Source organism: Hippocampus guttulatus, chromosome 20 (genome assembly GCF_054856545.1).
Source record: "Hippocampus guttulatus isolate MCC_2025c chromosome 20, RoL_Hgut_1.0, whole genome shotgun sequence".
NCBI lineage: Eukaryota > Metazoa > Chordata > Actinopteri > Syngnathiformes > Syngnathidae > Hippocampus > Hippocampus guttulatus.
The window spans coordinates 6,068,457-6,092,687 of record NC_141280.1 but is presented as its reverse complement, the minus strand read 5'-3'; the positions used below and the strand labels follow the sequence as shown (position 1 = coordinate 6,092,687).

General features: G+C 45.8%; 1 protein-coding gene across 2 annotated transcripts in view; it reads right to left on the bottom strand.

The window, feature by feature from the left end:
- Nucleotides 1-394: 394 nt before the first annotated feature.
- The window catches only part of LOC147187737 (MAM domain-containing glycosylphosphatidylinositol anchor protein 2-like), a 95,188-nt gene continuing 71,351 nt past the window's right edge, over nt 395-24,231 (bottom strand). For both annotated transcript variants that reach the window (XM_086100530.1, XM_086100531.1), the window contains exons 11-18: nt 23,080-23,228; nt 18,370-18,547; nt 14,261-14,281; nt 12,639-12,794; nt 11,163-11,324; nt 5,983-6,113; nt 5,538-5,634; nt 395-4,696 (exon numbers count right to left, since the gene is read on the bottom strand). In XM_086100530.1, coding sequence (XP_085956656.1) covers nt 4,608-4,696; nt 5,538-5,634; nt 5,983-6,113; nt 11,163-11,324; nt 12,639-12,794; nt 14,261-14,281; nt 18,370-18,547; nt 23,080-23,228 — 983 coding nt within the window. In that variant the 3' untranslated portion in view covers nt 395-4,607. The remainder of the gene's footprint in view (nt 4,697-5,537; nt 5,635-5,982; nt 6,114-11,162; nt 11,325-12,638; nt 12,795-14,260; nt 14,282-18,369; nt 18,548-23,079; nt 23,229-24,231) is intronic.

Genomic DNA, 24,231 nt, shown 5'->3' with positions numbered 1-24,231 from the left:
TAATTAACATGACGTGTTAATTTAACCGAGAAGGCAATAAAGTAATAGACTACAAGGAGATCAGTTTAGCACCATTTAGAAACTGTTTATGAATTTGTAGCAGTAGGTTGTGACTAGGCAAGATTGCATGACTTCTGCCTTGCTTGAAATTAAATCTGGACTTGACTTGCTTGATTTTGAAATGCAAAGAAACCTTGGAACTGGTTAAAATTGTGAAAAAACACAAATGTCCATCATTTCAAACCATTTTTAGCATTGATTTCGAAAAGCCATGATTCAACCTTCTTTTGTCCTGCCATTGTGAAGCACCCCAAAAAATTTTTGTAAATGCACTTTTAGTCATAAAAGAAACATCTTAGCTATAACAAATGGGTTCCACATAACATATCAAACATTTGTTTGTTTGTTTTTTATTATTTTTCTCATTAGTTGCAGGTATGGCACTAAAAACGGGTGATAAATCCAAAGGACCGCGGCGGGGGGAGCCCGATTGTCGCATAAATACTGAGCACAAAACAGAGAAGAATGACAGTTGAGTGGATCGGGGTTTGGTGCGCGGGTGATAATTAGTGGATGGTTATACACCGAGGGGCTGGGGAAAAAAAAGCAGCTTGATGAATGGCACAATGTGGCTCAGCCCTTTTCGAGATTGATAAGGAGACGAGGGAAATGTTGGCACTGCTCGCTCACTTGAGACTCCCTCGGATCAGGGATGACGCTAAATTGAGAAGTTTTGAAGTGGGCTCGGCATGGTGTCAAATTTGAAAGATCGCTCGTCGGCCCCTTCGTTGCTTTTGGATTTAGTCTGCATTCACAAACAGACCGATTTCCTTCCCTTCCGGGATATTATCATGATTCAGTGAGCAGCAAGTAGCTCTCCTAACAAATGTATTATGACTTCATCAAAGCCGAACCCCAAGTGTGTTAGATGGCAACGCGTCCTTATTCCTTCCCTTCATCGTCAATAGCCCTAATATTTAATTAACTCGTCCAATTTATCTGGCGCCAAGGTAGCGGACGGAGCGTGGCAAATGGAGCGCCTTGGTGAAGAAAGCGCTATTCCTGTCTGCAGGAGCGCATCCCCTCCGCCCACCAAGCAGATGGCAACCGTGCAACACAAAATCAATTAGTGTCATGCTTTTTTTCTGCAGGGCCACAAACAAACAAACAAAAAAAAAAAGCAATTTCCACTTTATATCTCGACGGGGCGCACCCACCTGACCCAAAACAACTCGAGAACAGTCAGTGTTGGTGCGGATACTAAAGACGCATGAACGACTGTCTCGTTTTTTTTTTTGTTTTGTTTTTATGTCATACGAGCGTTGCTTTGTCAGCGAAGCAACACATACTGGATGAAATGCCTCAGGCTTACGCAAAGCATGGTACGCCGATATTTGAGGAGGGGAAAAAAATATGAGCATTTGACATAAATGGCAAAACCTTACTGACGTTGAACGCTCCACTTTGCACTCGTTTTCCCTCATTTGTCGATGAACATTTCACAGCCTTTCAGCCACACAGAAGTCTCTCCATCAACCACAGTGGAGCCATCAAATCTCAATGTTTACATTTTTCCAAACCGGTAAATCCTCTGGATGTGTATGCATTAACCCTGCGGGAATGTGTGCATGTACAAAAATGCAGGCTTATATTCAGAGTGGAGGATTCGGGGGCCGTAACGGTACATGAGAAACAAAAATGGTTTCTTGCACTTGCTGCCTGAGTGTCAAAAGTCCCATTTGTGAACATACTGTATCACTTCAATGCTTCTCAACTCTGGTCAGCCAACGACAGATTGCTTTTGTTTTGGTTCCGAATGTGGAGCTGGGATTCAGCTGTTGCTCAGCGGAGGGGGCGGAGCTATTCCAGAGGGATACAGGGCTGCGGGCCATCCCTAAACCAAACGCTGTTACTTTTCATGAGCCGCGACGTTGTATAAAAAGCGACGGATGATAGCAAGGAGCTACCGCCTCAAAAGTTAGACCGACTTCTGGATGTGGAAAGTTTCTCACCATAAAGAAGCAAACAAAATGTCTCACCCGCCCCCGACCCCACAAAGGCACTGCCTACATTCATTATGAGCAGTGCCTTGTGGGAGCATAAACACAAGGATGAATTGTTTTAAATAATAACAGCAGGAAGCCCATCATTGTGCTCTGTTTTGCTCAGGATATTTATCATCATATCAGGTTCTCGGTGCGCCATGAATCAGCAAATTCCGGCTTCCGCTGGGCTACATTTGCTGCCGCCCTGAAGACATTTCAGCTTCTGGAGCAAAGATTTATTGGGAACCTGAACAAAATTTGGAGTTGCAGATCTCCCAAGACAAAACGGACAAACTGGCGTCAGGAAACTAAGTCGAGGGGGTTCTCGGCTTACGATGATGTTGACGTAATTTTGAGGTGACAAAGCGGGCACACATTTTACCTAGCTGCTGTCGCACTTTGTCTTATTAATTTAATTGGGTTTATATTGATGACCAAGAAGTGTTTTCCATGCAAATACTGTATTTGCTTTAATTATGACTCAAATGCTCCGTTAGCGTGGCTTAATCGACAAATTTGGGACCGCCAGTGTCAACCGAGGACCTGCTGTGTCCCCTTTTGGGAGAAGCTAAATAAATTTAGGTTAGGCTGAAGCTGAACAATCTATGAACTAAAAAAACCCCAAAACAAACAAACAAAAAAAAACGTTAAAATGCATTTTGTTTGAGCTCAAATGTTGTGCTTCCCTGATGCCAACATAAAACACTGATCGTCAACCTCTCCCAAAGAGATTTTTTTTAACATTTACAAATCATACAACGTACACGATTGGCATCATCCCAAACGCTTCCATCCGTTTGGATATTTCCTAAATGCATGGGAGCCGAAAGAATAGAAAGGGGGTCGGGGAGAGGGGGCGGGAGGTGGGGGCAAGACAAGTCCTCAAAGCATTTGTCATAAACAACGATGAACAGGAAATGTTCTCATTTTCTTTGTTGTTGTTTTTGTTCCGTTTTTTGTTGTTGGTGTTGTTTTGTTTTGTTTGTACAATACATTTCTTAAAAAAACCCGCTGGTTAAGGTTATGGTCTCAGGTAGATCGTCCACAGTCAAATATCTTCACAGTTTGTGTAAAAGCGGAGAAACATTCTCGCTGGAGTAATAAAATATCAGGACTATTATCAACATTATTATTCTCATCATCATTATTCTCCTTAGGATTCGGATCTGTTTGTGTTCTTGGTAGTGTTGTCGTAGAAATGGCGGCGGAACCGAGCGCTTCGTCCAAAGTTCCTCTTGTTTTTGATGATTTTAAAAAGAAAAAAAAAAAAGAGCTACCCTCGGTTGGGTAGTCAAGCCAACAAGTGTCTTTTATCCATGGAAAAATATCCAGAGCCGACATTTTCTTGTTTAGTTTCCAAGCCTGCGGTCGAGCAAATGGTCCTTGGCCTACAAGACTCAATATACCCCGTCAGCACTTGTGTGGGGGAGGGGTGGGGGTTGTGTGGGGGGGGGGGGGGCAAAAAGAGACACATGTAGAAAATAGCCCATCAGATGAAGAATGGACGTGTGTGTCCGATGTTGCGCGACAGCCGGGCTTGCGATTCCGCATTGTAATTGTGAAGGCACTTCGTTTCATGGCAGAAAGAAAAGTGGCTTCTTCTTTGTCTCCGGCGGACCAGCTCGACTGTGTCAGGCCTCGTTCATCGAAGCGTCGCCCCGTAATCAATCATGTCCTGGACTTCTCGACCTTTTCTTTTTTTTTTCGCCCTCCGCCCTTGCTGTCATTTCAGCGATTTTTTTTTTTGTTTTGCCATCGTACCATCGGTTGGCCACTTGGACTCGTGGGCACAGTGTAAAAAGTACATAGGCAGCCATGGGGGATGGGAGTCAGGGGATGGGGGGCAGCGGGAGGGGGCGGGGGGTCTTAAAGCAGACAGAGCAAAACGTTGCCATAGGTCTTGATTTTCTTCAGAACAGCACCAAGCAGATAAAAAGAACAAACAAACAAACAAAAAAAAAAACAAAAACGAGGCCGGTGGGGAAACCCCCCCCCCAAAAAACAAAACAAAAAAAAACCAAGCAACTGGCATCTGGTGCAAGGGGAAATGAAGATAAAGATACACAGAGAAAGTTCTGATTCAATTTCCTCTTCCAAAATGTCAGCAGCATTTATATTCTGCTGCCTTGCAAAGATATATCTATTTATATATATATATATATATATATATATATTTATTTTTTAAATTCATATAACTTCACGAAATTGTTCTTGTGCTTTACAAACTGCCCCTCCTTCGATGCACCGCCAAAGTGAACCCTTTGTGCTCGTCTAGAGTCCCGCACCAAGGAGTGCCGCATTTCAAAAAAATGAGCACATCTCTATTATTACTTTTTCTTCCATTTAAAAAAAAAAAAAATCACAGTTTAATGTCTTCGTTTCTGCCCCGAACAGGTATACGGTCCACTAGGGCTTAGAGGGGAGGAGGAGGAGGGGGGGCAGGGGGGGGGGGGCACCGTCGTCGCTTTCGGGATGCGTGAATCTTTGGTGACGGGATGCCGAGGGTACAGCTCACAGACGGCAGGTCTGAAGGTAAGCCTCTTGAGACTACGACCGGAAGGGTCACCTTTGGCCCTCCAGGAGGGTCATCACCACGGTGACGCACAGCAGCCATATATGCAGGGAAGTGGACTGAGCGATGGCACTGAGGTCTGGAAGGAAAAAAAAAAAAGGTGCGGTTTTGACGGACGGACAACCTTGCAAGCGAAACAAAAGCGGCGCTTCGAACGTCGCACTTCGAATCGAGTTTTGCATTTGGCGCACAGGTGGCATCGATGGAGCGACGTTCGCCTTTGGGCAGGATGAGGTCGCGTTGGACTGTTTTTCATGAACAGCATCAGCCACAAGTCACGATCCCTCCGACCACATTACATATTCCTCAAACGTTCTGCTCCTCGACCTCACATCGAGTCATGTAAGATTCATCAACGGCAGATTGAATTTTATAATTCATGGCGTCGTCGCCCACGCGTCCCCGAGGGCCGACGACCACTCCCGGCAGCCCCCGGAGTGAATTCATTTTAAAAATAAAAAATAAAAAATATTCAATCATGACAGATCATAAAATAAATACGTCACGTCGACTCAAAATTGCAAACTGATTTCTCCCACAATGATGAAAAGAGACGAGGACTCTCATTTTTCCATGAATTGTTAACGACACGAGAGGTGGAGATGTTTCTGGAGAAAAAGCTCCTTGGAGCATAAAGAAGCAAGATTCAATCAAAGTAGCGGCGTCACTTCTGCCTGCCCCAGATTACCTCTTCAATTTTCGGCCATTTTCTGTGCCCTACTTCTGTATTTATTTCTTTTTTTTAAACCTCCATGTGTTCACACTGCCCAATTACCGTCCCTTCCTTCGTTTGATTACAACACCGTTGCTTCAGCGACCGGCTCATTTTCTTCCCCCTACGTAGACGCCGGATAAAGTCCGGCAAATGTCGGTGATTCGTATTTGTACGGAGGGCGTCAAACATGGCAGCGCTACTCAACTGGGCGGCGGGTCTCGACACTCCCCTTCCTCCAACGTGACATCATCGATGGCGATGTCTCCCTCGATACCCGGTCCTCGGATTCCCTCGAGTACCACCTGGAAAAATGAGAGCGCGCAACTGAAAACGTATGCGCATTTGTGTCAGTCCGCTCACAAGTCATGCCCGGCGCGTGCTCTTTTGATGCCCCGATTTCTATGAAAGTCGTGATTGTTGTCGAGGAAGTCTGATGAGGTGATACATCTCACCTGCACCTTTGCATGTTGGGGAGGAGCTAAGTTTAGCCTGGGTCATTAGGAGAAGATAGTCTTTCATGTGGTTCATGTGGCATTTCTTCACAAATGAAGTTAAGACATTAAAATAATATTCAACTTTTATGACGATATGGTCGATTCACTGTGCTAACTGGGTGTGTAAAACATATTTAATGAAACCAGAGTTCTTACCTGAAACGACGCGGTCGGATGGATGCTGACTTTGGCCTGCTTCCAGCGCTCCCCTTGGTTGCCGGTTAGCGACCACACTGGCACATCAGAGCTGACCAGGCCCTTTTGCTTCACTAAGGCATTTAGCATCCCTGGGAGGGAAGGGGGGGGGGGGGGGTCGAAAAAAAAAGTGTTTGTCACAAACAATGTCACTCAGCACCAAAAATTCGGGGCCGAGCGATGACAATTCCGAGAAGCGGCAGGATAAAATGACGTAAACTCTTTTCCTCGTAAAATGTGTGACAAAAAAGGGTAAGAACAAGGCAAGCCGAAGAATTTCTCACATTTGTCACAGTAGTTATCAGGAGATTTCCATCACACGGACGACAACTATTTCAACTTTCATCCAGACTAGACAATGATATGGCTTATGGGCTCGTTAACGGCACTGTAACATTCTCCAGCAGAGCTTACCGACCTATCAGACCTTTTCGGGCCCTTTCACGCATTTTTCATTTTGCTCAGATAGTCTCCCCTCTGTCGCGCATTTTCAATTCATTCCGCCGCTTCAACCGATATCCAAAGCCTCGTCGAGAAGGTCAGACTCAAGTCCTGCCAGGTGATACATTTTTAAGTCGGGGCTCTCGGAGCTCACATTAATTATTTGACACCTCATGAAATTATCACAACGTTAAAAGTAGTATTTAAAAAGAGTTGGGGGGGGGGGAACACAAAACTTTTCTTGCACAGCTTAACACATGGCCCCCGTCTGAAATCTCCAATTGACTGAGACCTCCTGACTTCATACTGCTCGTTACTTGGCTAGCCATTAAGTAGCACTGTAAACCCTTTCAACTTTATTTGCAATGATTTTATCGATCGTTGCATGAAGGGCTTTGTCACTAACCCGATAATAATGGATGCCTCCCCAACTAAAATACAGTATTTGCCCCACGCATTCCATTTTCTCAAAAGCCGACGGTGCGCCTTATAATCCGATGCGCCTTACATAATAGGATCAATATGCTGATTTCTTGGACGGAGTATTTTAAATGTTCCATAAAGTGCTTCGTTACAGCTGTAGCGGTTGTGAAAGCGCAATACAAATGAATCTGTATTGTATTGCACTGTTTTTGCTTTAGCACAGCTCCATCCAGTGGATGCATAACGCAACTGCAGCCACTATTGTAGCTTCTATTCAATGTGCCTTATAATGCGGTGTGCCCTATATATGTTTTTTTTTTTTTAAAAACCACACTGGAAGTGATAAGGGCGCATATGTCGCACAAACGACTCTTCATGGTGAGTTGCTCACTTACTCGACTTTGTTTTTCGGATGCCGCCGTCCCTGGCTTCACAACAAATTTCTTCTTTGAGATGTCATGCATTACAACCTAACGCGTTTGACACAATCTAACACTTTACGACTTTTGTCATAACACGTCAGCAAAAGCTCAACGTAAATAGTGGATGTGTATTTATTGGGACAGATTCATGTGAATCAGACCAGGATAATTAAAAAAATAAAATAAAATCAACAACGCTGAGATTCTTTTGCGAAGACACCGCCTGAACCCGCCGTCTTCGCGTTAGTGAAACCTCTCGTCTGGCACTGCGCTTTGATCTGAAACTGGCAATGACGACACTGAAGTGCAACGGCATCACCCCACACGGATTGCGCTAGTTCTCTTTTTTGTCTCGGAGAAGTAAGCGGTAAGACGGCGGAACATGAGAAAGTTCGACTGTACGCTCTTTCACCGCAGTGATCTTCCCAGCGGGAGTTGAGCTCATGCGCACAACGCGACCTGCCGTTTTGACCTCCCTTGCACGCCGACTTTCACCCTTTTTCACTCTGCGCCTTGCTTACTGCAGTCCCGAGCGAGGAACAGATCCCGAAAATGCGCAATGATCCAGCGTCCTTGCTAACAGAAGGCTTCCCTTCTTGGCTGGCGGTGAGGTCAGACCTCCGCTCCGCGCTCTGCCACCGGCTTAATCCCATCAAGCGCGGGCACCACGGGCCGACTTTGATGTGCAGCCGGTTAAATGAAGCGTGACCCTCATTCTCAGGTAAGCCGCCCGCCAGCTAACGACGGAGGAGTTTCTTTTGGAGCCTTCCTGACTCGCCTCTCATCAGCAGTGTTGCGACCCGCAGCGCTGCCAAGTCACAAATTGAGTCAACCACACGACCCCGAAAGAGCTTCTCAAAAATGGGATCGCAACACGGCTACATAGTACGGAGGGGCTTCGATTTATGACAGTCTGGGTGTAAGCGGTTTCGAGGTTACGGATGCCGAGCAATCAGATGCCCGGCGGCCAACGTGGCACAAGAAAGAAAGAAATAAACGCCGCCGTGCATTCCCAGAAAGCTTGATTTGGGTTTCATCTGTTCTCCGAAGCTTTTCCCAGATGGTCCGGCTTGGTCTCGGTCCTCCTTGCTAAAGATCAGTCATAATGTGGGGTCCTTTATAGATGGTCTTTCACTGATGCCGATAATTGAAGCCAGCGCACAGCCTTTGAAGCAGATTTCACGTGCCGGGTTGGAGTGATCGCAACGCTCCGGTGCCGGGTTTAGAGGCGAACCTCTCTTCCGACCTGAGAATCGGAGTACTAAATGGAGCTTGGCCGCAGAAGATCGGAGCTGGGCTTCACGTCCTTGACTTTTAGCCCATTCATCATAAAGCACCGCAGTCCGGGCACGGGCGCTTTGCCACAGACGAGCGGGGCAGGCAGGCGAGCGAGAATCTGGCCGGTGATCAATTTGAGCAAATTGGAAATGTCACGGCCGACTCATCTTCGGCAGGGGGCCCAAAGGAACTCTCATCTCGCTGCCTTCTCTCTTCCTCGAGCTCCTCCTCATCTCTCTCCAGATGTTTACTCTGGACCCTCAATCTCCATACTTGCACTTGTCCTTCCTCCTAACGTCAGCTGGACCCAAAAAAAAAAAAAATTCCCAACATCCACGGCAACATGTGACCGGATCAACTGCCGGAGCATCGTCAAAGCGCCAAAACATTTGAAGATCGGGAAAAAAAGGCCACATGTACATTAACCTGCATCTTTTGACCTTGGAGGAGTTGTCTTAGTCTGATTTTGACTAAAGTGTCAGAATGGGATTCCCGAAAGGCCGCTACTTTAGCTCAGAAGTATTTTTGGAAATATTCTATCACACTAACTACAATTTGAGTCAAAAAATTTTTTTTATTCTTGATGCCTGTGGAAGTAGAAGGGAGCTGGGTGAGGAATTAAGCGGTGGAGTCAGCCAAGTGGGTTGTATGTGGAGCAGAAGGTTGGGGGAAGCGAAGCAGGGTTGGAGGGTTGGGTGGGGAGGTTGTGGCAGCGATGCCGCTCGGGTCTCTCCAGAATAGCCAGCTAAATGCTGCCAAATGCTTGCTGCCAGCGTCTTATCGAGAGCGAGGAGGAGCGCAGACGTCAGCCCGGCGGTTGGGTTCAGTCACGATGGTGTTGCCTCGTGGGTTCGTCGTCTGTGCACCTTGCGTATTCTGCGTTTTGGAATGATTTTGATTGCACAAAAGCTTACGTGAGAGATTCACCGAAGGCGCTCATTTGTTATGTGGCCTTCGATGAGATGGCGATCGGGCCCACGTTGTACCCCACCTCTTGCGACCGAGTCGGCTCGGAGAGACTCCAGCTTACCTACGCTGTGACTTGATTGAGGACAAAGCTTTGTAGAAAATGGGAGGGGGTCCGTGTTAGATTCATTTGAAAACTATCAATGTTCATCGGCGTGAATGTGAGGGAACGGGAACGTCCTCTCCCTTGACTGTGCTTGACCGCATTTCTTAAAATGCTTTTTTTTTTTTTTTTTTGTCGCCGGTCATTTTTCCACCCTGAAAAAAAACATGACGTGAAACTTCTAATTTTGATATTCAACACGTCTCATTGACATTTGAATTTAAAATACCACCCGTCCACTGAATAAATGCTTTCTTTTCTGCGGGATTTTAAAAAAAATAAAGCTACCACGAGTTAACCTTTTTACGAGTTGACCACTGTTGCCAGCCCAACTTTCTCTCCGAGACTGCTTTCCACATCACCTGGCTTCAAACTGATCTGACAAGACTTCATTTTCGAGTTTGTGAAGCCCATAAATGTCAGAGGCGGTGGTCTGGAACTTGGCAACACTTAACGGCATCCGTGCAAAAAAAAAAGGAGTGGAGTAGTGTTCCTGAGGGTTGATAAAAACACCTGGTGGCTCTGGCACTGGTGAACAAAGGCCGAGCCAACGGCAGCGCCGGCGAAGCCTGAAGCGGGAGATGGTTGTCTATCCCACCCCCCCCCCCCCTCTCCCCACCCGAACCATCACAGGACACACATAAAGCATGATTACACCCGTAATCTCCGCAAAGCTGCAAGCCGCTATGAGAGGTGTTCACTGGCTTAAACTGGCTGCAGTCATCACGTCTCTCCTTTTCCCCCCCGTCCATTGTACTTTGCATCCCGACGAGTCCGTGCCCTAAGCTCCGGGGGAGGTTTTACATTTTTATTTGGTTTGCGTAAAATACACCGTAAAAAGAAAGCCACTACATCGTGGGAGGATGGCGACGAGAAGGCGCTTGTCCGCCCCGCTTCCCCTCCCCTCCCCTCGCGGTTTTCCATTGCGCAAACAAACAACCGCTCCATCACGACAAAGACGAGCGCACGAGCCGCGCGAGATGCGCAGGTGGCAGATAGCTTCAGGTTCGAGTGCAGTCATCCATCAACGCGGCCCTCAAAGCCCACCGCGATGTCTCGCGCGGGGTGAGTAACGTTCACTGTGGCGCTTCCTCATTAATTGTGTATACATAGACCGGAATGATAATTAAGGTGTGAGGAGCGACGATGCGTGTTATTGCATACATTAAGCTGGGAAGGGGGACACCTCGGAATCTCTTTAGGGGAGGACCATCCAGACGGTTGTTCAAGGTACAAACGATGTGCCGTTAGCACGAAATTCAGTTTGGCGTTTTGTGGCATCGCCCAATCAGGGAGATGCCGAAAGTGGCCGCTTTCAACAAAGCGTGGCTTCTTTAACTATTTTGGTGGTTCGACTCCCTGATAGACACGGCCGCCAAATCCCACATGAAACTGGCTGAATTTGGAAAAAAAAAAAGGCGGGAGACAATTTCAAAAGGTTCCGCGAACACGGCTGAGAAGCGCAATCCGTCTTTTCCAGCTCACCGATGACTGTGCGTCTTTCTTACCGATGTGTTTCCCATACATGTGGTAAAAGAAGCCAAAGCAGTAGGCTGGCGGATTGGTGATGCCGTAGGGGTTCTTCGGGACGATGTTGAAAAAGGGACTGACGAGCCGCGCCTGATCGCCTTCCTTCCGCGGCCTCGATGTTTCGATGTACATGTAGAAACCTTGAAGCAAAACCAACAAACAATTCGGAATTTGATCATCATTTTTTCAGAAGAGACAAAAAAATAAAAAATAAAAACACCCCAGCAGGTTTTGCTTGCGGACATTTTCTATTTTAGTGCCGTGTGACATTCAGCCGATGTCTTATCACTTTTTACGCACGCCGGCTATTTGCATTGACAACAGTCAACCACACAAGACAACTACTCTTCTTTAATGAGAGCCTTTGTCTGAAAGGTTTGCGAGTTTACTGCCATTATCGATCACCGGGCAGCCATGACAACAACAAGCTGAGGCTACCGAGCAGGCTCTACTCCCCACTTCCTCCCCGACAGCCAAAAATCTAATGGAATATCTCTCCGGGTTGAATCGCAGATAATTATTCTCAAAGAGGAACGGGGGCCAGTAATGAAATGCTGGACATTTTGAGACCATTAGGTGATTAGAGCGGATGCATTATTTACTGCTTCAGCTGCTGCCCCTGCTGCTGGAGTTGCACAGAATTCCGATCAGCGCACATTCTCAATTGTTTTTATCCTGTATTCATCTCGACTATTGGATACGAGCGAGCCGCATGCAAAACACCGCGCTTGGTAACCGAGGTAACCGCGGCCAGAGAGGCGTGCAAGCTGCTTTGTGTTGCGTCGAGTAAATTGTTTTTTTTTGTTGTTTTTAAATAGAGGTATGTTTGAGGGAGAAAAAATTTTATCATGTCCGTCAATGCTAATTTTATATCTCGCCAAATAAAATCACAAAAAGCTGCAGTGGAACCGCAATTCTCCAGCACCTTAAAGTGTATAAAATTCAGTTCTATCCAAAATATGCCTTCAATTTTTTATGTTCTTTTTGCAGTATAATTACTTAACGCAATGCGTATTTTCTGCACTATAAGGCGCTTTGGAGTACAAGGCGCACCTTCAATGAATGCCCTATTTTAAAACTGTTTTAATATATAGGGCGCACCGCATTATATGGCCGAAAGAATAGAAGCTGCGGTTTTGTTATGTATCCACTAGATGGAGCTACGCTAAAGGAATTACAATACAATACAGCTTTATTTATGTGGCGCTTTCACAACCGCTGCAGCTGTAACAAAGCGCTTTACAGATCAATTCAAATACTATGTCCAAGAAATCTGAATATTGATCCATATATAGAAATGACTAACCTTTTTTTTCTTGATGCCGTGCCAGTCAATCATGTTGAAATAACACTTTTGACTCTGGAATTTAAAAATTCCCACTTGCCCTCAATGTTTACAATTTTCGCAATCCGAACAGCAAAAACCTGCTCGAGGCGGCGGAGGCCAAACTCACCCTGCTTGGAGCCGGCGCGGTCGCCGCTGGGCCCCGTGTTGGGCGTGTACTTGGTGTCGCGGGTGGCGGCGCTGTGCCGCGTCCAATCAAAGTCGTCGTTCTTGTCCTGGGTGAACAAGCAGATGGGCTCCTCCTCGAAGCTGCAGTGGAACTCTCCTGACGAGAGTCACAGACGTACAGTCAACGTGCGTGCGCGTGTGCTAAGTTGAAATTGGGTGAAAATACTCTGAGCGTAGGAGGGGTGGGGGGGGGCGGAGAAGGTGCATCATGAGATAATGCTAAGTCGCGTGTTGGGTAATGAAGAGATGCGTGTGCAGAAGAAGTAGCCCACGAGGTGCAACCGAGACGGCGGCGCAGTCGGAACCTCTTCGCAAAGAAGCAAAGTTAAACGGCCAACCGGAGGATACGCCGTTGCCCCGGTGGTGTCTTCAAAAAGTATCAGCATTTTGCATTCAGTATGCCGGGCTGCTAAATATTCATTGATTTATTACAACCTAGCTCAAAGCCATTTGCTGAGTCACGACCTCCAGCGAAGCGGCGGGGGCAGCGAGCTCATCAGGTGAGTTGCGTGGGCGCGCCGAGGAAGAGGAAAGCCGAAAGAGGTCGGGCGCTAGGTCGGGAGGATGCAGGAACCTCTCGCACCTGCTTGTGGGCACGCTGTTTTTGAAAATGAAGGTCAAGCTTCAGGAGCGGTGTTTTCTTTTTCCCGCAGGTGTTTGGATTGGACGAAGAGCGATGGAGGAAGATGAAGAATATTTATCCGTCCACTCATCCGTTTATCGCAGCGTTTTTCCTCAACTTAAGTCAGACAAGGAACATATTCAAAGTCATCGTGGCTCATTTGTACAACCTCCGGGATAAGTCACAATAATATCAGAGCATTTAATTGTCTCAAAGACAACATAGCCAAGGAGTTCGTTGTCTGTTAATTTCATTGGTATATGGGATTTTTTTCCCCATCGTGTATGAAATAATTATTTACAGCAAACAATCACGGCATGTAGTTTGAGATAAACTTGAAAGAAGAACAACGAAACAGGAAGTCCTGTATTTCTGCACAGGCTACTTTTTGTTGAAAATTACCGAACGCCATCCTCTGCTATCCTGCTTTTTATGCTTACAGAAAGTGACGCCTATAAGTTCCTTTTATGATGTGGAAAAAAAAAATTGTTGTTGTTGTTGTTGTTTTTTTTAACTGTAGATAACATTGAGTTTAAAGACCATTTTAAAAAAGTGCCGATAAAAACATGCCTCAGGAGTATTTAAATCGGATATTTCTACATCATGGGTTTCATACGCTTCATTGTTTGAAACAGTTCGAGATGAAAGAGGGAGAGAATCAAATTTTCATTTCAGGAGCGGATCAGAGCGCGCATGACGTCAGACACGTCTGCGACAAGCTAAATTTGAAAGTAACCGGAGATTACTTCAGGATTATTAAAGCGGCGTCTGAGAGGAAATGCATTTGTCGTTTCTTGCGAGCATACATCTTGTGAGGGAAAAAAAAAGCCATATAAATAGAAATAAATATTCCCGGCGGTTCTGTGTGGCTCCGCTCTCTCAATCACTTCAAGTGTGTGATTACTTTAGACACGTGATAATGTGCGAGGCTTCATACTTACTTAGGTGAGGGTTGATGGGAGCTGCGGAAGACAGAAGCAAACGAAAGACATTTAGGAAAACCGTTCGGTAGACTTTGACTCTTCACACAAACACAAACCTCGAAAGTTGGGGCATTTCGAAGCCAAGATACCATTGTACTGTCTTTCCAAAGGGGAACGAAAAACGTTTGTATGCCAGTCCGAACGACCGTAATAGGATTTTTCTCTTTCTCAGAAATGCTTTTAGTGGCATTGCCGCTTCTCCTGTCCAAGGTGACTCCCATTTGGAACACCATTTCATACTTCCCTTAAAACGTCAAAATGAACCACCATTGCCTCCGCTAATCAAATTAAATCCCTCATCCGCTCCTTCCTTGTCCCCGACTCCCCGGTTAACATTGCCGATGTCACAAAGGTAGAGACGACTGCACCCGGTTAGTTTTCCTGCACTTATTTAAAAAAAAAAGAAAAAAAAGTGTTTTCCAAGCAGAGTAAACAGCATTTAACCTGCCAAGGAAGATTCATGAGCATTTTCCAATGATCGATGGCTGACCGGCCTAATAGATGTGATGCAGCAGCTCAAGCACAAAAACTATGTAGCCGCATGATTTATGGACGCTTCCCAGCCACTAAAGGGGAAGGAGGGATGGGTGGGGATTGATTAGAATCCAAACAATTAAAGCCAGTAATAACAAATCATCCCGACAAAGGAAAAAGTTCTCCTGAAGCATGTAGGCACACAGCGTGGAGATTCTATATATATACACACACACATACATAAATATATACACACTCTGTACCTAATAAAGTGTCCATTGAGCGTGTTTATGCCGCAACTGTGGGCGTGTGCTCGCCATATAACTGCTCTAATCATTTTTTTTTCTTTTTTATGTTGCCAATCCAAAACAACAGTAGACTGCGCAGGATGAATAGCACTGCAGCATCGCAAGTGTGTGTGCTTGAATGCGGTTAGTGCCGCAAAAAAAAAACATTCAATGACCACTCGGAGCCCCAGGCCTCCTTTCCCCACAGCTTCGCCTCCCTTCTGTCTTTCACGAGCGTCCTCACAGACAATATGTTTTGTTGTCACGTCTTAGTATTTATGTTCTTTTTCTTGTTGCTACCTGCGGCTCGCTCGCCATTTGGTATGGTCCGCATGATGTGTCTGCTCAGGCAATGTGTCTTCTCCCACTGAGGAAATCAAGTCGAGGGAGCCCAGAGGCTACTTTGCTGCTACTTTGCACATACTCACACACCCACAAAGAGGATTTTAATTTGCAATTTAACGCGGGGAACTATATCGGACAAGTGAAAACAAACTAGGACTGTTGATGCAACTATTTCACACGATGCGCTGTTTAAAATGGAAGACTAAGAGCCTCGGCAAGATGATTGATGATGAAATGGAGACGCTCGCCAACGCAAATATTCTGCGATGCTTTCACACGCTGTGGCAAGACAATCCCCCCCCCAAAAAGTGAGACAAAAAAGCTCAGCGTTTGACTGAAACACCGCTGTGTTTGTACACAGCGGTGCCTTGAGATATGGAACTCAAAACACTCGTGTTCATTTCTAATCATCTCCCCCCATTGAAATGAATGCAAATGCCATTAATCCGTTTTCACATTTCCCTCAAAACAAACAAAAAAGTCAAAAAGCACCATCGACTATCGATAACCGTTGCTAATGTTGTAGTATAGTCATAATGTCATTTTTTTTTTAATGATTTAGTTGTTGATTTAGTACTCTCGGGTCTTATCTTGGCCTCGATCAATGACTTCAGAACTGCATCGAGACAATAGTTCTATCTTGGAGTCCAAGCACACAATGGTCCTCCAGTGCGCAATTAGTGAATCAAATGTTAGCAAACATGACGCGCAAAAGCTTGCGAGAAAGCATATTTTAACAATCGCAATAGACAATTAATACGTCTTTACAGGTGTTTTATGATGGCAGAAACGCGAGAGGGAATAATCATTTCAAGCTTCAGAACGGGAAAAGGATTGATGTCGTTCTCGGACACTAAATTGTTTTCACTTTCTTTCATTGTTGTATTCTCAATTTCGATGTTTAGATCAGCCAGGATTTTGATGGAGCTTTATGCTGCCGATTCCGGTTCCGTGAGTGAGATCGGCCCAGACCGATCCCCCCCACCGCCCCACACTTTAGAGCTGCTCACTGAACAAAACCCCCGCTGCAGTATTTCTGAGAGCATTATGCTGAGCTGTGTAGCCTTGTGCTGCAGCCGCCCCGGTGTAAACAAACGGCTTAAATATGTACTCCTCCTTCCAGGATGTCGTCTGAGCAGGTGCTGAGTTAGTCATTGTGCGGCGGTGACACAGCCATCCATCAAGACTCCAGCTGGGGACGCCGTAACTACTTTCTCTTTTCGCCCCCAAAAAGCCTTCAACGAGCATGTTGAAGCCAAATCGAAACGGCGCTCCAAGATAAGGACTGTACGTCATGTAGTTACAGTCTTATAAGGTGAACCAAAATGTGACGTTAAAACCAACGTACATAATGAACTTTAATTTTTGGCAAACTGTTACACTCCGAAAAAACAAACAAACATATATATATGTATATATACACACACATACATAAATATACACACACTCTTACCGTATTTTACGCGCTATAAGGTGCTTCGGAGTACAAATGGCAGAGTTCAAAACCGTGCAGCATCACGCTGTGAGCTTTGCGGGAGTCTACCAAATGTAAATATTGGTTCCATTTATGCAATGTGAATTCTGAACAAAAAAAAAAATCAATGTATATTTAATGCCGGCCTATGAAGACGATGGCACATATGTATATTGCATATATGGGGGATCACATTAGCGGAATACAAACGCCATCTTTCACTCCATCTCGGGTTTTCCCTAAAGCAACAGTGATGACAAAAACAAACAAACCCCCAAAAAAAGTGTTTATGAGTGTGACAATAAGCAGAAGATCCCCGGACTATCTTCTCCGTGTCAGTCGTCTTGCGGGACGAGTTGAGCGAGGACAGAGCATTCATCTCAGACCTACAGTACATTAGCCCGTGACGCCACACCATGCGTGGGAGAACAGAAGCAGCCCTTGAGTGATAATTAGTCCGGTCTCTCGTCGGGCAGGCGATTCGCACATAAGGAAAAGGCTCTCTTCTTCTTCTTCTTCCTCCTTCTCTTCTTCACTTTATAAATAAAAGAAGAAATCTTTGTTTCCTCCGAACTGGGCTCTCTCTCTCTTCTCTCTCTCGCTCTCCTTCTGCTCCATCCTAATTAGCCTCAATTCTCTTCATTCTTCTTTGATTGCGTTCAATCTCCTTGAGTTCAGCCGCCGCCGCCGATGACTCCGGCAGCGGGGTCCTCGCATACCCGCGTTCGACAAACCTCAATCTGCGCGTTCTTATTTGCCGTGTACGGTGGACAAGCGCAACTGAATGAATTTGAATATGTGAGAGAAATGCAACTTTTCCCAGATGTCTCTTGTCAAAGTTCAACACACAAGAGCATATTTTTCACGAAGCCAATTTTGATTCATTTTCTTTCAAAAACTCATTTTTATTTTTGTTATATTCAAATTTATTCAGAAGGTGACTTGGGGAGTTTTGTCAGCTCGCTCCGGTTCACCATAAAAACCTCCCCCAAAAAATGTCACTTCAAGTTGAGTGACGGCGAACTCGAGTCACTTGTTGATCCGTTTGCTCCTTTGACCCAAACTAAACATTTGACTCACGCGGTACATTCAAGCACTGCCGAGCGCTCGCGCAAAGAAAGCCGACCTGACTCAGGCAATAAAGGTCACGCCGGAAGGAGGCGATGAGCCGCTTGATCAACATTCATTTGGCTCAAACGGGCAAAGGAGCAAAGCAAGCTGATTTCCAGCTGTCTCCCGGTGACGGATGACGTTGGATGCAATTGGAATTACATGAATGAGTTCACTCTTCCCCCCACCCTCGCTTTCTTTTGCATATCATACATAATCTGTCGCATCCCCGGCATGATGAACGCGGCAACGCCTCATGCCAGAGTGAACCTTTGATGAGTCGCTGAATAACATGACAGGAAAACTGATCTGGAGTTCATCGATCGCAATCTTACAGACTTTACGGTGTTTTTTGCAAATCGAAAACGAGTCCTTACCGCTGTAGGTGACGATCCTCACGGTGGAGTCGCCCTCGCCGAAACGGGTGATGGGGGTGAGACGCACCTCGTAGGACTCAGGCTTGATGAGCTCCGTCAGGTTATGGGTGATGAGCTCTCCCTTATTGATCGTCCAGTTCATGGGAATCTCATGCTCCCACCATCGCTGCTGTCCCATCTGTGGAGATAACGGGCAAAATTAAAAAAAAATAAAACGACAACATTTAATGTGGAGTCCAACTAGGAAGTGTTCCATGCCTCCTGTTTTTTTCTTTTATATTGGTGTATTTTATTTTTGTTGTTGTATCCCATTGACCAAATACATTGTAAATTTTGTTGAAAGTTTGCAAATTTGTTAGGCAGCGGTTTCCTGCTCAAGCAGATTTGGCGTAATATGAAACCTGGAGCTCTCCCCCCAAAAATATGCTTTTAATATCCCATTTTTCACCGTTGAGACCGTAAAGTGAGCTTAAGTACGTTGAGTGGTATTTGCATTCGGCGTCACTGGATGAACATTACAAAGGACATTCTTCGCTTGCATTTAAGTCGAGCCAATATGCATCCCTTTCAAAAATCCTCGGCAGGAGGTTCCCCCGCGTCTCCCAATTAACCTCGTCTCGGCATGTTTGTCGGGACGCGTCAACATTAAATGCGACACAACTAAAACAATTTTCCCTGTGTGAGCCGTCGACAGCTCGCTGCTCATTAGCCACGTTTACTTTCAAAGTAGCTTGTGAGCCTTTTTGAATTCAGAGTCGGCTTTCAGCCCATCAGTAAGGATGGAGTCACATCGGCTTGATTGCGCCCCCCCCCCCAACCTCCCCTAAAGGTAAGGCTGCAGTCACCGCTTTTGAGGACGACGCTTGTAACTGATGGAATTCCATCCATCCCATGGCTAAGCTCCGGCTTCCCCTGTGAGGTTCACGGAGGCACAAAAAGAAAAAAAAAAGGGGTTGCCGCAGCGGTGGCCGCGGGGGTTATGCGAGTTAGCGAGGTACGTTTTATCCTTGAGAATAAGCTTTCACGGGGCGGGCGGCACCGCACAAAAAAAAAAAAGAAAAGCAAAGACAACTCCTGCATTCCAAACAGAGGCAAGGCATGCATGCCCTTCTCAGTCCCGCTTGCAAATCCAATGAAATAGCGGCACGCGTGCGCGAGCGAGAGAACGCTCCGAGTGAAGTAATTACTTGGAGTCTGGAGGATGCAACGCCATTATACGCTTTTCATTACAGCTAGTTTTGCGAGCAAATAAGACACAGGGAATCGCACACAACTCACACTTGTTGTCGACCAGCAAGAGAAAACTGACAACTCATGACGGTAGACACAAGTAAGTCTAACCTCGGTGACTTGACATTCGATAAGAAAATGGGAACCACTTCGTCCCTGGCGGCACAGCGGACAAGTGATTAGCACGTCTGACTCACAGTTCTGACGTACGGGGGTTTGAATCATGAAACGTTACTAAAATAATACCAGCTGCGTGTTCCTCCCCAGTGTTCATCAAGTGCAGGAGGGTCTTAGAGGTACAAATTCAACAATGTTATTATACTACTCTTGTGTTAGCGTAGGTACGTTACGGAGTACTGTATTTTCCGCACTATAAGGTGCTTCGGTGTAAAAGGCGCGCCTTCAATGAACAAGCTATTTTAAAACCATTTTCATATACAGGGTGCATCGCATTATCAGGCGCTTGGAATAGATGCTATAATAGTGGCCGTAGTTGCATTAGGCATCCACTAGATGGAGCTACGCTAAAAGGAATACAATACAATACAGCTTTATTAACATAGCGCTTTCACCACAGCTGCAGCTGTTTAAAAAAAAAGCACTATACAGAACATTTAAAATGTCAAAGAAATCAGAAAATTGATCCATATAGAAGGCGCATCAGATTATAAGGCGCACTGTCGGCTTTTGAGGAAATGGAACGCTTTTAGGAGCGCCTTTGAGTGCGGAAAATGCTGTATGTTACTCCTGACCTACAGGTCAATGGAAGTCAATTATAAACTGAGGAGCCCCTAAAGTATTCCGTTTATTGATCGTACATGTTTCATGGTGATTTTTCAGAACCCGCACAGCTAAGGGACAGGACGTGTTACTGCCTCAGGCGCTAACCACAACATTTCTTAACTTTCAAAGAGCAACAACCAAACAAAAATTAATAATGACCACATGACTAAAACACTGCCAACTACTGTTCACTCTGACTGGTTAGCGCGAAGCTCGTCCGTCTTTTAGCACTCTACGGCTATGACCAGCCTCCTCTTACACGTTGATTCGACTGGCAAATTACAGCAGTTCCAAATCCAGGAAAAACGAGTCAAAGATGATCTCTTGCTGAGCAACACATCTGTGGGCCATTTATCGCGATGTCATGGTTCGGTGGCAGACATGAGCGAGGCAACCCAAGCGTCCCTTTTCCTCTGCATTCCAGCTTGTCCCAAGGGGAAGCTGAAGCCAGATGAGATCTGCTATTATTCTGCCTTTATCAGATGCCTCAACCAACCTTAACAGACTCCTCTTGATGTGAAGTAGCGGTGGCTCCCCGGGGATGTTTTCACCGCCTCGCGCAGTCTCTGAGGACCGGCGCAGATTTTCCTAACCAAGACTTATTCCGGACCGCTTGGATTCACGAGCGCGTTCTGATGCTTTGTTGATAGTCGGAGCCTCAACTAGGTAACGGAATCGAAGGTTGCTTGAAGTTCGTCACCGGGGTAACTTAACTCTGGAGATGGAAATCCGCAATGTCACTGTCGAGATTCAAATCCGCGACGCGCTGTGTCAAGTGAGCCGGGCCAAGCTTGGCACTATATAATCGTTTTTGGGTTTTTTTTGCATTTTGTATGTATTGGCTGATGGATTTTGCACCCTTGTTTTGCTACATGAATGAATCTCTTCAATTAAGGCGCCTGTTCACGTCCCACTGTCACTTATTTCCGCAGAAGTGTGCCGTATTGATTTAACGTCATCTGATTTCAGCTGGGCTGCGTTGGACTTAATTTTTTTTTCTCTTGATGGCAGAAACCGTCGGGATTGATAGCGGTAACATGTTGGGGGGCGGGGGGAATGCAAACGCGATCATATTACAGCGGCCGTTGGTTTACGCTAGCTCGCCGGCGTGTAATTAATGTTGCCGGTATTGATCGACATGCACAAACAGGGCTGACAGATCAATTTTGGGACATGTCATGTGGCCTCGTCCTGCCAGATTTGCTCGTAGGAGGAATTTCTAGCTCCCGGGGATGATTGTAGACAGAAAAGTGGTTCTTTTAGTTTAAAATGGCTTGTTGGGGCGCGAAGGAGCCGCATGCGAAACGAGCGATGCTTCACACATGAGTTGCCATGACTACAGCATCTTCCTCCATGTGTTCGTCAAAATTCTTTTGTTGGTTGGCAAATAATTTGGGTGGCTTTTGTGTGCGAGTAATTTTTTTTTTTCTTAACGATTTTTTTTGGACTGGCGCAACGTATACTGCGCCGTGACACATAGTCCGAAAAATATGGTACCTGTTTTGTTTGGCATTAAATCTTTGCCTAATATCCAGGAAGTCCACCCCCCCCAAAAAAAAGCATTGTCGGCAAAAAAAAAAAAAAAAGATGGAGAAGGAGGGTGATTTGCCTGGCAGGGGGCATCGTCTACTCTCATGACAGACAAAGGGAATAAGGTGGAAATGAATTAATTCACCCCAAACATGTTCTCTTTTGAGTGCAAAAAAAACCCAGACATTGAAATGTTAATGAGATTTTCCGAATTAACGCGCGTGCGAGGGAGAGAGCAGCTGTGAGCGGAACGGGCTTAAGAACGCGTCGCGGCTGGCGACTTCTCAGACAAAACCAGTGGTGAGTGGCGTTGAAAAAGCGTGAAATCATTTCCTTAGCCATTTTGGGGGGGGGGGAGAGAGAGAGAGAGAGAGAGGGGGCCGATGGAGAACAAAAAGCGCGGTGACACAAACATGGATTTGGAATGTTTGCCGCAAACACACTTTTTTTTTTTTTAATTGGCTCTTGAATGTCACCTCACATTGGTGGTAACCTGAAAATCCGACGCATTAATGCGGCCGGCAGGCGTACGGCTTTATCCCAAGCTGGCGTGCCGCCTGCCGGGTTGGCTCGAAAGAAACACTTACAAACACCGAGTGTGAGAAAGAGGACGAGGTGTTTCTATTTGCCAGTTCAGGAATTCATGGAAAAGGACCCCCCCCCCCCCCCCCCCCCCCAAAAAAAAAAACTGCAACTCAAAGCGAGCCATGCATTGGACTGCAGTTTGCATTCTTCACCGCCGGTTCGCTTCCTCTTCCTTTGAGTGCACTTCAAACGATTTTGGGTTAACGTTTCCTTAAAAAAAAAAAAAAAAAAAAGGAGTGACTACAACTGACAGCTTCTTAGTGATTCTCTACCTCCCGCAGAGGCTCACTCCCACTCCCCCAATACGGCGGCGAGCGGCTGAATTGAAGTGTAAAGATTCGGCTGCGTCAAGGCAAATATGACGAAGCATGCGTGCACAATTTGGGGAGAAGAACAATCTCCCCCCCCCCCCCCCCCCCCACCCCCCGTGGCAAAAACAACAACTCATACTTCTGTACCGAGCTTGGAAAAGGCAGACTAACAACCAGCATACATGAGTAAGCGATTTTTCCTGATTTGGAAAGTTACAAAAAAAAATAAAGAAATAAAACAGAATTGAAGATTGGTATTTGGAATTGCTACCTGTCTGAGGCCGAGTCTGTAGGCCACGATGCGATCGACGGCATTGGGGTTCATCTGCGTCCACTGGATCTTGAAGTTGTAGATCCTGGGCCGGTTCTGCCAGAGAGGACTGTAGGTGTCGTAGTAGAACTCAGGAGAGTAGGCCTTGCCTGTGTAATGAACAACCGGCAGACAAAAAACAAACATATTCATTCGATATTTCGATTTGGTGTCAGAAGTGGAGGGTCTCAAAATCAAAACAATGAACAAACAGTCATGTGTCAGTTTATAATTTGGATGAGATGTGACAGAATTTGGGACTCAAAATGGACCTTGAGCTCCCAACCATGTTAAAAAATAAAACGCAGTGCTGATACCGTAGTTGGTGAGAGAAGTGGGGTCTCAAAATGGGTCAAGCTTTCCCAGACAAACGTGAATAAATGCATGATGTTGTTCCATGATGACAAAAACTAAATTGGGAGAGGAGCCATATTTGGTTCACAAGTGGGGGTCTCAAAAAATGGACCACTCAAAATGTGGCTGAAATCGATGTCGTCGTCTTATTTTATTTTTTTTGCGCAGTAACATTGGTCACATTAATTTGCAATGCCTTCATTGCGGCTCATGACTTGAATGTTTCATTTGTAAACACGACCCAAATTCTTTCAAGTGCAGAGCTGGAATTAGCACGACAAAGATGTACAGTGGCTCTTATCTCCACCATGTTGTGTTTGTTCTATTTCCAAACGCCGCTATATCATATCTCTTTTGCTACTGTCATGACCCAATTACCCCCTCCCTCCCTGCCTCCCTCCCCCCGCCGCCTTCCCCCTCCACACCACCCCCCGAGGATCATTAAAGATTTATCTTTACAGCGTGTATCATCTGACACACTTTGCTTTCATGGCACGCAATCAAAGCACATATCACATAGTGGAACATCCACTCGAGCAACACCCAAAAGTGTCCAAATCCTTCTTTTTATATTTAAATTTTTTTTTTTTTTTAAATCAGACCTCGACTTCTTCCTTTACTTTATCGGAATTGAGGATTTACCCATCGTGAGCGGACACATTCTGCCGGCTTAAGCGCTTGGGGTGACCTTGTAAAGTTAGCCCCCCCCACCATTTTGGGGACTGTTTACGGCAGAGATTTCCACACAGTGCTGTACGT